The sequence below is a fragment of the Capricornis sumatraensis genome, chromosome 16, assembly GCF_032405125.1.
Source record: "Capricornis sumatraensis isolate serow.1 chromosome 16, serow.2, whole genome shotgun sequence".
Classification (NCBI taxonomy): domain Eukaryota; kingdom Metazoa; phylum Chordata; class Mammalia; order Artiodactyla; family Bovidae; genus Capricornis; species Capricornis sumatraensis.
The window spans coordinates 64,497,102-64,510,207 of NC_091084.1; the positions used below are offsets into that span (position 1 = coordinate 64,497,102).

The 13,106-nt window shown below is 37.2% G+C and overlaps 1 protein-coding gene across 2 annotated transcripts in view; it reads left to right on the plus strand.

The window, feature by feature from the left end:
- The first annotated feature begins 1,567 nt into the window (after positions 1-1,567).
- Positions 1,568-13,106, plus strand: part of HIPK3 (homeodomain interacting protein kinase 3) — a 54,590-nt gene continuing 43,051 nt past the window's right edge. For both annotated transcript variants that reach the window (XM_068989162.1, XM_068989163.1), the window contains exon 1: positions 1,568-2,664. In XM_068989162.1, coding sequence (XP_068845263.1) covers positions 1,568-2,664 — 1,097 coding nt within the window. The remainder of the gene's footprint in view (positions 2,665-13,106) is intronic.

Genomic DNA, 13,106 nt, shown 5'->3' on the forward strand with positions numbered 1-13,106 from the left:
ATTTCTTACTAAAGCCAGGTCAACTTAGGAAAGTGGTAGTTAGCAACAAGAATTGTTTAGGAAGTGGAAAGAGGCATAAATTTATGCCTTTTACCTGAAGGGGCAGTGGATCTTCCTGTTCATTTTACTTCACCTTAGGTATATGACCTTGAACCAGTTAACCACCCTTTGGGCTTCCCAGGTGGCGATAGTGGTAAAGAACCTGCCTGCTGATGCAGGAGACATAAGAGATGCAGGTTTGATCCCTTTGTTGGAAAGATCTCCTGGAGGAGGGCATGGCAACCCACTCCAGTATTTTTGCCTGGAGAATCTTATGGATAGAGGAGCTTGGTGGGCTGCAGTCTGTAAGGTCGCAGAGAGTTGGGCATGACTGAAGCAACTTAGCATGCATGCATTGAGCTTTAATTTTCTTAACAGCAAACTTGGACTACATAAAATACTGCAAATAAGGCATTTGTCAAACTGTTGCATAGTAGGTGGTAGCTCTTATTATCTTAAGTGTTGCATATATTACATATTGTAATGGCAATCTGTTGGTTATTTTATTTATTTATTTGACTGTTCTGGGTCTTAGTTGCCACATACGGGATTTAGTTTCCCAACCAGGAACCAAACCCACATCCCCTGCATTGGGAGCAAGGAGTCTTAATCACTGGACCACCAGGAAAGTCCCATTTTTTAGAAGAGTGGAAATATTTTGAAATCAATTCCCAAACAACATTTATTAAAAACCAACTTTATATTCTGAGTACTTTGTTTTAGATCTAGTGAGAAAGATTGTTTTATACACTAACAATTATAACATAATGTCAGTCATGTCATATCATGCCTGGAGCGTGAGCGGTGAGTGTATGTGTTCTAGGAAAGGCTTCATCAGGAAGGTATTGTATTAGGAATTCCCTGGTGATCCAGTGGTTAGGACTCAGTGCTTTCACTGCCGAGGACTGGACCAAAAAAAAAAAAAAGGACAACCACTGTATCACTTTGATTTGAATGTAAAGGAATTTACTGTTAATACGTGTTCAGGGATGATGTGAAAAGGACTTTAAAGATAAATCATGAAAATGACTCACATACTTATTTTTACAATTGATTTTTTTTTTTTCCCCAAGGTAGTTCTTGAGCTTTAAGGAATATGACAACATTTGTGTAATATATATTTTCTGGTTTGATCATTGGTTCATAAATGATATATTGGTAATAGAATGCTTACTTTTGCTAGATGTATACAGCTTAAGGATCTGTACATTTTCTTTTGGAGGGAAAATAGTTGGTACAGTTTCTTGGGCATATCTTAGCCATTGTAGCTTGTCAATAAATATTGATTGATTGAATGAAGTTTCTCAACTATTTAGTCCCAACCTTTCATGCAATGCACAAAATATCTGAAACACTAATTAACTAAAATGGAGACAGTGAAAATGTTTATTTTCTCCAAGGTGAAGAAAATCTTCATGGAACTTAACTGTTTTTATAAATTATGGACTTGACTCGTTAAAAGTTCATGAGAGTTAAAATATTGAACTTTTGTAGCTAATGTGACCCTTTTTTGTTTGTTTTTGTAGGTATGGCCTCACAAGTCTTGGTCTACCCACCGTATATTTATCAAACTCAGTCAAGTGCCTTTTGTAGTGTGAAGAAACTCAAAGTAGAGCCAAGCAGTTGTGTATTCCAGGAAAGAAACTATCCGCGGACCTATGTGAATGGTAGAAACGTTGGAAATTCTCATCCTCCCACGAAGGGTAGTGCTTTTCAGACAAAGATACCATTTAACAGACCTCGGGGACACAACCTTTCATTGCAGACAAGTGCTGTTGTTATAAAAAACACTGCGGGTGCTACAAAGGTTATAGCAGCTCAGGCGCCGCAAACTCAAGTGGAGGCACCTCAGGTTGGGGCGTGGCGGCACAGGTTCAGCTTCCTGGAAGGCCCCCAGCGATGTGGATTGAAGCGCAAGAGTGAAGAGTTGGATAATCATAGCAGCGCAATGCAGATTGTCGATGAGGTGTCCATACTTCCTGCAATGTTGCAAACCAACATGGGAAATCCAGTGACAGTTGTGACAGCTACCACAGGAACCAAACAGAATTGTACCACTGGAGAAGGTGACTATCAGTTAGTACAGCATGAAGTCTTATGCTCCATGAAAAATACTTACGAAGTCCTTGATTTCCTTGGTCGAGGCACTTTTGGCCAGGTAGTCAAATGCTGGAAAAGAGGGACAAATGAAATTGTAGCAATCAAAATTTTGAAGAACCACCCTTCGTATGCACGTCAGGGTCAGATAGAAGTGAGCATATTAGCAAGGCTCAGTACTGAAAATGCTGATGAATATAACTTTGTACGAGCTTACGAATGCTTTCAGCACCGTAACCATACTTGTTTAGTCTTTGAGATGCTGGAACAAAATTTGTATGACTTTCTGAAACAAAATAAGTTCAGTCCCCTGCCACTAAAAGTCATTCGACCCATTCTTCAGCAAGTGGCTACTGCACTGAAAAAATTGAAAAGTCTTGGATTAATTCATGCAGACCTCAAACCAGAGAATATTATGTTGGTGGATCCTGTTCGACAGCCATACAGGGTTAAAGTAATAGACTTTGGGTCAGCCAGTCACGTGTCAAAGACTGTTTGTTCAACATATCTGCAATCTCGGTACTACAGGTAGGTGATAATTAATTTTTGGTTATTTGGTAAGTGTTGAATTTTTGCAGAATGAAATAATTTTGTGTGTGTATGTGGTGAAAAAGACTGCTTTGAATACATAGAGATCAAAATAAGTTCAGTTTAGGTGTGAGGCTTTAAAAATTTAGGCATAAAATCTGCTCAAGCAGAATAGAAATTTCTACTGCAAATTTCTGTGCTAAAGACATCTGGTTATTTTTATTGTTAATAGAAGACCTGAAGGATTGATAGGTGGTTAATGATGATTGAACAGAAGTCTAAATATTGAGAAAGGCTTTATAGTAAATTTTGTACATTTCTTTGGAGAAGGAAATGGCAACCCACTCCAGTAATCCTGCCTGGAGAATTCCATGGACAGAGGAGCCTGGTAGGCTGCAGTCCATGGGGTTGCAGAGTCAGGCATGACTGAGCAGCAGTCATTTACTTGGGCATTTTTCAGTGCTTAAGAAAACTAGCTTTTTATTTTTATTTTCTTTTTTCTTTTTTTCACATTCTAACGTTCGAAAACTAGCTTTTTAAAGACACATCTGATATAACTGAACATTTAGAAAAGTTTTAAAAAGACGGAAAGTCACTTTGATTAGTAATGTTAAGATTTAAACTCACTTCCATGGCTACCACAAATGTTCAGGCTGCTCTTTTGTAAGAAGTTTGGTTATGTTCTTTACACATATGTTTTAGGTGATGCTATTTTGATGTTCGTACTATGGGTGGAATTTAAAGAAGAAAATAATTTCCGTGTACTACAATGCCATGATTAATATAATGCTAGCCTGGAGTACAATAAATGGTCTTGAGGGTAGCTAATCATTACCAAGATTGAGAGTATCTTAAGTTTGTAAATGTTTTTAAATTCATAGTTATATAATTTTGAGAAATTCTTTTCATTTCAGCTTAAATGAGTTTTATGGTCTTGGTGTATTCTGGAGCCCCACAAGACCCAACGCAGCGGGCAAATAAAAGATCTGACAATATTGGCCATTATTAATAAATTTGTAAATAGAAACATGAAGTTTATTGTTGGAAACTGTTAGAATAGGAGAAAGGAAACCCACATTTATGTCACTTGGTTGATAATTAAGTTTACTAAAATATATATTAGAAATTAGAAGTATAGCCTAAATTACCCTTTATATACCTAATGTTATAATTTTTAGTCTGCGAGTACTAGGTACTGTTCTTAAAACTTTTTAGATGGTTTAAAAGGTATTGTAGTTGTAACAGTGTTATGAGTCTTAATTGATATTTCCTATAATTGGATTTATTTGACCCTCTGTGCTCCTGACCAAAAACAAAATTTTTCCCCCAATTTAATGCAACACAAGGTTAACTTTTAGTTAATTTTTCTCTGGAAAAATTACTTTAATATCTGATTTAACAGCATGAGAGGAATAGTGTTTCCCCTTTCCCTTGTGTTCTGTGGATTCTTTTTATGAGTTTTGAGCAGTCAGCTAGCATATTATATAAACCCCCAGGCTCCAGCTGCTTGGGCTCTATATTTAGTTCACTTGTTAGTAAATGACTTCATTATATTTGGGTCCTGCATTATTTGGCATATCAGATTTAGTTATGTGTAATACCTTGATTCCTTTTCTTTATTTGAAATCTTTTCTTTTGGATGAGAGTAAAAAAAGAGCTTTGTTTTTATACTTGAGATGATCGGTTTATTAAATGTTTCAAGAGAGTAAAAGAAATCCTTTAAAAAGCAGTCTAAAATACTAAATATTTTATGATATTGGTTTTTAACCTTAGGCTTTTGCACAAATAGCTTCTTTTGGGAATGGAAAAATAAGGTATGAATAATTGCTGAGTATAGCTAGTAGTTTCTCATTTGTTTTTATACATAAATTTCTAGTAAATAATTTACCTGAATTTCAGAAGCTATATAGGTGCTGGACTTATAATGTTTAGAGTTTAAACAAAAAAAGTTTCTTAATTATAAAAAGACGTGTTACTTAGCATTTTGGTTGCTACTGTGTGGATAACAAGAATTTTAAAATGGCGTTTCTGTCAGTTGGATTCAAGGTTAAAAGAGTTAGGAAATATGGTAAATTAGGGAAAATGTAATGTAGTCTTTAATCAGGTACTGTTTTAATGTTTTGTATAATTTTGCATAAAAATAGCAGGTAACCATTATTTTCCAGCATTGGTGTGTGCTTTATCAGTTCTACCTTGGTTTGACTGAGTTTACTTATAAACCTGATGAGGCAAGAAGCAAAAGTGTCTCATACTTGATTTTTTACTCTTTGTTTAAAATATATTATTGTACTTAAAAAACGAAAGCAGGAAGTGGCAACTTACCAAATTAAATATTTTTGAACTAATCACAGTGGGAACACTTAGCCCAAGTTCCAAAGTAAACGATTTGTGTTTAAACACAGGTTCATGTGTTACTGTTTCTTTGAACCATGCAGCACAGAAACATAGTAGGGATATCTTAAAATAGACAGAGGATGGTGGCCAGAAATTGTTGACTGCTATAGATGGTGAGGCTGTCTAGCTCTTGTAGTGATATAAGCCAGAAGTACATGCTAAGGGCATTGATTTGCTCAAGGTCAGCATGTTCTAAATTCAGCTGCTTGAGTATGGTTTCTGTCAAGAACACGTAGGGCTCCTCAATGCATAAAAGGTTTTAGCAGCAGAAGGGGCTGTATTTATGAGGTGTGGTGGCAACATTCAGGTCATAAATATCTTTTTCTTCTTTTTTTAAATATAGAATTTTAGCCTGTGGTTCTGAGTCATTTCAGAACATAGAGACAGGAAAGTGGGCTGGAAAGTAACCTGTATAGCGGTTGTATTCTTTGCTACTTGACTGAATAATTTAGTCAACAACCATTAGTGGTTGTTGAAGTAAATGCTGCCTTTTTTGCATATAATAGTTGACAAAGAGATATGGTAAGGTAAAAAAAAATTCAGGCTTACCAGCTTTTCTTTAGATCATTCCCAACCCCTCATGCCTTTTTTAAACCCTGAGTATCAAAGTTTCTGTAACAAAATTAAGACACACAGGATGACCTATTAATAAAATAACCAGTATTTTATATAGGGAACTTTTCTCAAGTGCTTTTATATAAAATTCCTAGTTTGTTTTTCCTATCTCAACTTCTGTGTTCTTAGATAAAACACTTGGTGGAATTCCTGTTTAAAAAGTAGAAAACACGCTTATTAGACAAGTCAGACAGGTCCAAGTTTACAGTGCAAGTTTATCACAATTTTTGTTGAGCCTTTTCCATATGCTGTGCTAGATGCTAGGGATTCAGAGGTAATAAAAACAGTTTCCTCATTTAATGGAGGAGAAAAATAGTTTGTCTCAAGAAGTTCTAGGGCAGAGCCCTGTGTAGGGTGCTTTGCGAACCCAGAGGAGAGCACTGAGCCTAATCAGAGGGTTTAGAGAGGGGTCTGGGGAAAGATGACTCTTGACTTGAATGAGCCTTGAAAGGAGAGAAGGGGTTGTAGTCAATTAGTCTTTTTTTCTTTTTGGCTTGTGGAATTTTAGTAACGTGACCAGGGAATGAACCTGGGCCATAGCAGTGAAAGTGCTGAGTCTTAACCATTCTACCTCCAGGGAATCCCAAGGATGGACTAGTCTTAAGGAGTGTTCTCTGTCCCACAGCCACCCTTACCTAAAAGCTCAATATTGGCTGAAATTGCTGGTAGCTTCTTGTCTGAATCAAAGAACTTGTTTTTGTTTGGGAATCTTTATTAGACAAATATAAAGTTGTCAGTTGGGTTTAGTTTTAACAGACGTTTTAATAGACGATTCCAAAAGTCTATAATGTGGTTTTCAATGCCATAGATTGTGGTCATAGACATAAATTACTCCATATATCAGGCCTTCAAATAAAAAATTTGAAAGAATTCTTAAAAGTTTTTTCTTTAACAGCTTTATTGAGCTATAATTTACATACTATGAATTTTATCCATTTAAAGTGTACATTCATCGTCTTTTAGTATATTCATAGTCGTGCATCATCACCACAATTTTAGAACATTTTCTTTACCCCCTAAGAACCCCCACTCCTGCTCCCTAGCACGCTTTACGCATCTTTCCCCGATCTTCCCACGCCTCTAGCCCTGCTGCTGCTGCTAAGTCGCTTCAGTCGTGCCCGACTCTGTGCGACCCCAGAGACGGCAGCCCACCAGGCTCCCCTGTCCCTGGGATTCTCCAGGCAAGGATACTGGAGTGGGTTGCCATTGCCTTCTCCTCCTCTAGCCCTAGGCAACCGAAAATCTACTTTCTGTCTCTACAGATTTGCATATTCCAAACATCTCATATGAATGTCATCATACAACATGTTGTTCTTTTTAACTGGCTTTTTCCCCCCACTTAGCATAATGTTTTCAAGATTCATCTATATTGTAGCAGGTATCAGTGCTTCATTTTTTTGTTGTTGACAAATAATTCCGTTTATAGATATACCACATTTTATATATCCATCAGTTGATGGAGACCTCAGTGAAAAGGTAATGTGAATAGAAAACTCTAATCTGGCCCATGTTTTAAGTCTTTCATTCAAAATACTTTGTGCCTATAAAGTGTAAATATTGTGCTGGGTGCTGGTTATTCATTGAGGAGCAAAAATAAAGACCCTACTGTTACGATGCTTACAATCTAATGTGTAGATAACCAGAAAAGTAAATATTCTAACGGGAAAAGAACAGGGAGAGAGACTAACAAGATAAACTTATTTTTTTGTTTTGTCTTAATTATTTTAGGCAATAAAAAGTTGCAGAAATAGTGAGAAGAATTTTTTTATGCCCTTGACCTAGATTCTCTAAGTTTCAAATTTACCACCCCGATTTCATCCTCATTCTTTTTCTATGTGCGTCATACACAGATACACATGTACATTTGTTGTTACAGTGTTTAAGAGCAAATTTTAGATATAAAACCCCTTTATCTCTAAATATTTAACTATATATAAGAGGTTGTGTGTGTGTTCCTAAACTTAAGGAGATCGTCTTGCATAACCCCAGTGCAATAATCAGAATCATTGTTGGTTGACATCAGTATTATTGATTTGATGAACTGAACTGCTCAATACTGTTTGATTTAAGGGAATTAAAATCAATTCAGTGCTAGTAACTTTACAGACTTAATTCAGATTTTACCAGTTGTCATTCTTTGCCATATATACACAATAGAATACTACTTAGCCATAAAAAAGAACGAAACTTTGCCATTTGCAATAATATGGATGTACTTGGACGGTATAATACTAAGTGAAATAAGTCAGAGAAAAACAAATACTGTATGATAACATATGAAATCTAAAAAATAAAGCAAACTAGTGAGTGTAACAGGAGAAGGCAGTGGCAACCCACTCTAGTACTCTTGCCTGGCAAACCCCATGGACGGAGGAGCCTGGTAGGCTGCAATCCGTGGGATCACTAGGAGTCGGACACTACTGAGCAACTTCACTTTCACTTTTAACTTTCCTGCATTGGAGAAGGAAATGGCATCCCACTCCAGTGTTCTTGCCTGGAGAATCCCAGGGACAGGGGAGCCTGGTGGGCTGCCGTCTATGGGGTCGCACAGAGTCGGACATGACTGAAGTGACTTAGTAGCAGCAGCAGCAGCAGTGAGTGTAACAAAAAAGAAACAAGATAGATCTAGAGAACAAACTAGTTCTCATTGGGGAGAGGGAAGGGGGAAGAGGAGAAACAAGATAGGGGTAAGGAGTTAAGAGGCACAAACTATTACATATAAAATAAATAAGATACAAGCATATATTGTAAAACACAGGGAATATAGCTAATATTCTATAACAACTGTAAGTGGAGTATAACCTTTAAAAATTGTGAATCACTGTGTTTGTTGTACTTATATACTAAAACTTACATACTTAAGTATATATGTGCTGATATACTTAAAACATACACTATTGTACTTCAACTATATGACGCTTTTGAAGAGTACAGACCAGTTATTTTGCACAATGTTGTCAGTTTGAGTTTGTCTGATCTTTTCAGGTTAAGTATTTTAACTTACAGAAATGATGTTTTGTCCTCAAATATTGGGAGGCATATGCTGTCAATTTGTCTCATTACTAGTAATGTTAACTTTGATCACTTGATTGAGAGGGTGACTGCCAGATTTTTCTACCATAAGGTTTATTTTTGTATCTTGTGATACTTTGAGACGATTCACAGATACTGTTTCTTATCTTATTTTCACAGACCAGTTTTAGCATCCATTGATGAATATGGCCTTTAACAGTTATTAACTTAGGGGTTGCAAAATGATGACTTTCAAGCTCTGTCATTCCTCTGTGTAAGGAATTCTCCTATGAGGAAGAGCTTTCTTTTGCTCTGTTTGTTGTTGTATAGACTTACAGGTTCGTATGCAGTGGGTTATAATTCATTCCTTGTCATTTGCTTTACTGCTCAGTTGTCCTCAATTGTCTAGCAAGAGCCTTTTAATTTTTTTTAAATTGAATTCCTTTATTTTTGGCTGTGCTGGGTCTTCGTTGCTGTGTGAGCTTTCTCTGGTTGGGGTGAGCGGGGGCTGCCCTCTAGCTGTGGTGCACAGGCTTCTCGCTGCAGCGACTTTTCTTGTCGCAGAGCACGGGCTCAAGAGCGCAGGTTCTGTACACAGGGGCTTAGTTGCTCTGCGGCATGTGGGATCTTCTGGACCAGGGATTGAACCCGTGTCTCCTGCATTGGCAGGGGATTCTTTACTGCTGAGCCACCAGGGAGGCCCTAGGAAGAGCCTTTTGAAGTTTGCTCTCGTCTACCTTTGACGTGGCCCCATCCTTCCTTGAGAGCTTACTTGCTGGCGTCGGAGGTGTCCAGGTTTACTTTGTGCTTTTCTTGTTCCATACTTTGTATTGGCTACTTTTCTAAAGCGCTCCACTTCCTTTTATTGGAGATGATAGTAAAGCAATGAATTCATACTGATATGTTTAGTTCCCTCACCTCAGAGTTCATTCTATCCTTCTTCCTTTATTTATGATCTCTTCTCTTATATCAAGAAACTTGGCTCTCATTATCCACAGCGTTACTTATTTGCTCAGTTTCAGAATACACTTCAAGTAGTTTTGGAATTGCTAACCCATACCACTGCTAATTTACTAACAAGAGTACACATTTATTTATACTTTTTATTCTTAGCCTTAGACTTGGAGAATGTGTTCAAAGTACTATATTCTAGAGTTACTTCTTCCTCAACCCCCTTCCCCCAACTTCAATGTGATTGTTTTTTACTTGAAATATAATTAAGTTCATTTCATTATATTCCATTTTGGGTCCTCTATGTTCTTATTTATTAGACGATATGAAATGTTAAAATAGTTAATGTTACTTAGTATATACGACTTGTGAGGATGACACTTTATATATTTGCACATTAATAGGTTTTAAAGTAAGTTTTATAATACTCTTGCTATATATGTGTGATATTAGTTTATAAGATAACAATATATAATACATGTGCTACTAAGTGATATAGTCAGGTATAGGACAAAATTTGTAAAAGCTTGGTCACAGAGTGAGTTTGTTAATTCTGTTGATTATAGATGTAAAATGTGTAATAAATGTAATGCCGTATAAACAGCTGATCAATATTTTATGTCAGATTGGAATGACTGTATTCTAGAATTGCATATAACTGTTAGTTATTCACAGATTAAAATGAAAACTTTTGTGATGGTTTATAAAATTAAGTCAAATGAAAGTCTTCAATTTCTAAGGTTTTATTCGTTTTTCTTGTGCTCTATAGCTTTGTTTCAGAGGTGTGTGTAGTAGTCTCATGAATGTGCTGTAATAGAATGTGATGACATCATGGATTAGATGTCAGTCCTGACCACACACACCTCAGGATGCACGTGCCTATTTGTTCCTGAGTCTTCAGCATTTTGCTGTGAATGGAATTCAGCTCCTGGGATGTTATTAGCAGAGTGCCTGCTGCCACAGAAGAGTACCAGTTCAGTGGCCAGTGAATAATTTAGGCATCAGTTGGTGTGGCGAGATTGTGTTACTTAGGAGAGAATCTAATACATGTGCTAAACTTTGACATTAAAAAGAACAAATGTGTTTTTTCTTTTTTTGAGAGAACAGTGAATTACAGAAAGTTTTAGATTTATTTATCTAAAACCAGTGTACTAATTAAAAATTTTTTGATTTAATGTTTTTAAAATTATATTAGTTATGGATGCTCTGTGTCAGAAAAAAATTCAATAATAGAGAAGGCCAAGAAGCAAAACAGGAACAATTTCCCCCTTTACTGTGACTCTGCCTTGTAATTTTTATAATATGTTTTATACTTTATAAGCACTTCTCTGTGGTGTATGTTTCATTTGTTTTCTGATATTGCTATAGGGAACCTTCTTGTAAGTCCTTGGACACTTGTAGTAGGTTTATTTCCACAACATTTCTAGAAGGAGACTTGTTGGATCAAAGGATATTAACATTGTGCTATTGGGCACTGCCAAATTTCCTCTCAGAAATGTTGTCTTGTTCCAGTTTACAGTCTTGCCAATAACGTGTGAAAATGTCCTTTTTTTCACATTCTTGTCATCATGAGGGCATTTTTTTTTTTTTTTTGGATTGGTAGCTGTAGCTGTAAATAGGCAAAAAAGAAAATCATTTAAATTTTACCTTCACTCTTCACTACGTTTTAAAAAGTTTTATGTATTTCTTCCAGAGAAGGCAACGGCACCCCACTCCAGTACTCTTGCCTGGAAAATCCCATGGATGGAGGAGCCTGGTGGGCTGCAGTCCATGAGGTCGCTGAGAGTCGGACATGACTGAGCGACTTCACTTTTTCTTTTCACTTTCATGCATTGGAGAAGGAAATGGCAACCCACTCCAGTGTTCTTGCCTGGAGAATCCCAGGGACGGGGGAGCCTGGTAGGCTGCCGTCTATGGGGTCGCACAGAGTCGGACATGACTGAAATGACTTAAAAGCAGCAGCAGCATGTATGTCTTCTTTGTCATGTGTTATATTGGTAGATACTCTTTTATATGGAGAATGAGAATGTCCAAATAAACAGAGTTCATATAAAAACAATATTTATTGATGGCTTAGTACCAGCCACTGTGCTGAAAACTTTTACCCTTTACCCTCGTAGCAATCATGGTGAGTGGTAGTGTTGTCTTTATTTGACAGATAGGGGATTTGAGATTCAGAAATGTTAAGCACCTTGCCCAGTGGTACACAGTTAACTGCAGAGCTGTGATCTGAGCACAGTTCAGCCTATATCTGTTTAGTGTGCTCCTTCTCCAGAGATTTCCCTTCATCTTCCTGAAACTCCTGTGCCAGAGGACACTGATGACTTGTTTGTTAACCACCAAATTTGAGATTTTTTTTTTTTTTAGAAGTCCACATCTGGCTGGACCTCTGTCTTTCAATGCTGTTAGTGCTTTATTTTATTGAAATGTTTATTGAAATGTTCTCTGCTAGTTTCCTAAACATCATAACCCTCAGATTCTCCTTTCACTTTGCTAGCTTTTTTGTTCTTTTTTACACCTCTTAAATGAGTACACCTCCCAGGGTTCAGTCTGGGCCACTTTCTCATTTAATATACTTGCCTTTTGGAGACCTTACTCTCTCCCATGACTTCAATTTGTTTGTAGTGTGGTCAGTTTTCAAACACCTTCCTGTAGCCCTGATCTCCCTTTGAACACCTAATTTGTTTCCAGTTACCTCCTTGGACAGTCTCTGGGTGTTACTAACTCATGTTCAAATGATTCCTCTCTATCCCAAGGCTTCTCATCTCCCTTATTGCATATCAGAATTATTGAAAGAACCATTTCCATTGGATGTTTCTGTCCTATGTATCTAATCATTTTATGACCAAATCCTGTTATCTTCATATGTTAATTTTGCCATGTTCTTCTCACTGCTTTGTTCTGGTCTGGACTTCGGTACGAGATTAGTCATTGATTTTTTTAAACCTGTAGTCTCTGCCTCTTACTCTTCTTATCCTGAATTGTTAGAGATGTGTTGTGGATTGGTTTGAGAGATCACAAGATTGTGTACACACAGATAGGCTAGAAGACTTTTTTTGTTTTTAAAACTACTCTGCTCTTTTTTACTCCTTCAGTTCTGATCAGCAAATGTTACAGAATAGTGACCTTTTGGAAACCTAATTTCAGTGGCATCAAGATTATGGCATGAATTTTCCTGGTGGTACAGTGGATAAGAATCTGCCTGCCAATGCAGGGGACCATGGGTTTGATCCTTGGTCCAGAAAGACCCCATATACTGTGGAGCAGTTAAAGCCGTGCGCCACAACTGCTGGAGCCTGTGCCACAACTACTGAAGCCTGTGCACCCTGGAAGCCACTTGGCTTCTCTTGTTGCAGAGCATGTGCTCTAGGGTGAACACTGCGACCATGGGTGGCCCTTACTCACCACAACTAGAGAAAGCCCATGCGCAGCAATGAAGACCCTGTGCAGTACCCCCGCCAAAAAAAAAG